The sequence below is a fragment of the Atta colombica genome, unplaced genomic scaffold (assembly GCF_001594045.1).
Source record: "Atta colombica isolate Treedump-2 unplaced genomic scaffold, Acol1.0 scaffold65, whole genome shotgun sequence".
Classification (NCBI taxonomy): domain Eukaryota; kingdom Metazoa; phylum Arthropoda; class Insecta; order Hymenoptera; family Formicidae; genus Atta; species Atta colombica.
In genome coordinates, this window is record NW_017259556.1 from 827,129 (window position 1) to 829,285 (window position 2,157).

At 30.9% G+C, this 2,157-nt stretch overlaps 1 protein-coding gene across 8 annotated transcripts in view; it reads left to right on the forward strand.

Moving 5' to 3' along the window:
• The window catches only part of LOC108692208 (potassium voltage-gated channel subfamily H member 6), a 219,153-nt gene that overhangs the window by 120,583 nt on the left and 96,413 nt on the right, over positions 1 to 2,157 (forward strand). For all 8 annotated transcript variants that reach the window (XM_018200375.1, XM_018200373.1, XM_018200374.1 and 5 more), the window contains 2 exons: positions 553 to 677; positions 946 to 1,026. In XM_018200375.1, coding sequence (XP_018055864.1) covers positions 553 to 677; positions 946 to 1,026 — 206 coding nt within the window. The remainder of the gene's footprint in view (positions 1 to 552; positions 678 to 945; positions 1,027 to 2,157) is intronic.

The window sequence follows — 2,157 nt, forward strand, 5'->3', positions numbered from 1 at the left end:
CACACACACACACACACACACACACACACACACACACACACACATATATATATATATCTTCTAACGAATATTACATAACAATATTGAAATTGAATAAAAGATACTCCAAAACAGAAGAATAATGTAGAAGAGTAATGTATTTATTTGCATATGATATGATCGTTTCGTTGTTCCATTGTATTTACATTAGATTAGGATGCATATATACTACTGTAAAACTTGATCGGAAAAATTATGTCGATTAAGACACGTATTAATATATCTATACACGTGCCTGCATTCGTAGTAGATTACTATCAGCTTTTTTCATAATTGTTAAATACATCGAGAGATTATCGATTAACAATATATATAAATACGATTGGTCTTGTGACTTAGCTTAGATTCGCTATCGCCAGTTTCAAAGATTCATTTAAGATTCGAATAGATTTGTTTTGATCGAGCCTGTATTTCGCGCCTATAGATTTTGAATTAATGATAATGACAATATCACTTTGTCTTTTGCGTAGCACAATTTAAAAGAGACTTACGTCTATCATTCGTTTTTTGTAGCAGCGAAACATTCAAAAATCTTTCCTGGCGTCGCTTCTGAAAGCGATTTGCAAAAATGGCGAACGTCCAGGGATAGAAAGTCGCCGTCTCTGAGTCAGATGGGACCGGATTCCATCAAACACAAAGTAAGTTGTTTACCATTCTCAAAAGCACGAACTTACTTATGTGTTTACCATTCTCAAAAGCACGAACTTACTTGTGTGTTTACCATTCTCAAAAGCATGAACTTACTTGTGTGTTTAGTGCCCATTAGCTTAGGCTATTTATTTTCCCATTAGGTATAGAATTATTTAATTAATAATAAATGTAAATAAAATGGATATATATTTTTTAGTACGTTATTACGTTACCTTTCAAATTTTGTTAATGTGTGTTTTTTATATCATTACACAGTTTTCCTTACAAGACAATGGATCTGCGAAATATTTTCAAGGAGCGATGCACACACCAAATATGGGAGAAAAAGTTGCTCAAGTAAGTGAAATATTCTTATATTGTATTTAAAGAGCAACGTTAATAGAATCTAAATTGTGAGAAGGGAAACAGGTAGAAAAATCTCAAAAGATATAGTAATAGTAAAAAGAAACATCCATTTCTATTAATTATTCTGTGGGATTATCCACAGAAATGAATTCTTTATTACGTATATAATGTTAAAACTGGTTACTATAGCATATAGAAAATTCGAAGCTCACTCGTAATATCATTCGAGAACATTTTGGAAGATGGCAGGAAATTAAAAGCATCATGACGTCGCACGTATCCAACATAATTGGCTTAATTGGCATAATTGAAATTGGCTTAAAACTGCTTTGCGGAAATGACAGCGTCAAACATTCCTTGGTAGGTCAAAGATATCTTTCGCCTACTTAGAACAATTCAGTTTCATAGATTAAAGATATTGTTAAGAAGTTAAATCTTATTTGTGATACTAGCTAAGTGAAATATGTTTTTGTCACGAAATACTTTCGTCACATTAATGAATTTTTGATCTTAAAATATTTTCAGATGAATTTTATGTTTTCTTCTATGTTTATTTTTATTTTTAATAAGAAACGAATTACGTAATTGGGCATAATAAGAAATTGTATTTGTGTATTTAACTTCTGCGTAACTTATTATCTCCATCATTTATTAATTCAAGAGTAATAAATCCAACAACAATTATGAGAGCAATAATATTAATTAGAGATGCACCATAAAATTACCGGGATCGTAAAATTACCGGATACCGGATATCTGGGCAGAATACATTGGATATCTGAGAAGGCAATTTCTTCGAGTTGGACATTTTCCAGATATCCAATCGGATTCCGAGAAAATGTCTTCTAAAAAAAAAGGCTATCGGAAAAAAGATTGTAATTTTGCGACAATATATAAGATATTATAGCATCATGAATATGCATACTTATTTCTTGAACACTTTTATACAAGAAAAAATCAACAATTTAATGATATCAAATTTCAACCAGATACCTTCTGAGGTAATAGTGATATCCGACTATCTGGTCGGATAGTAAAAAGTGCCGGATAATATTGGATATTGAATACTTTCCGGGTATCCGGTACATCCCTAATATTAATAAAATAACATATATATATATA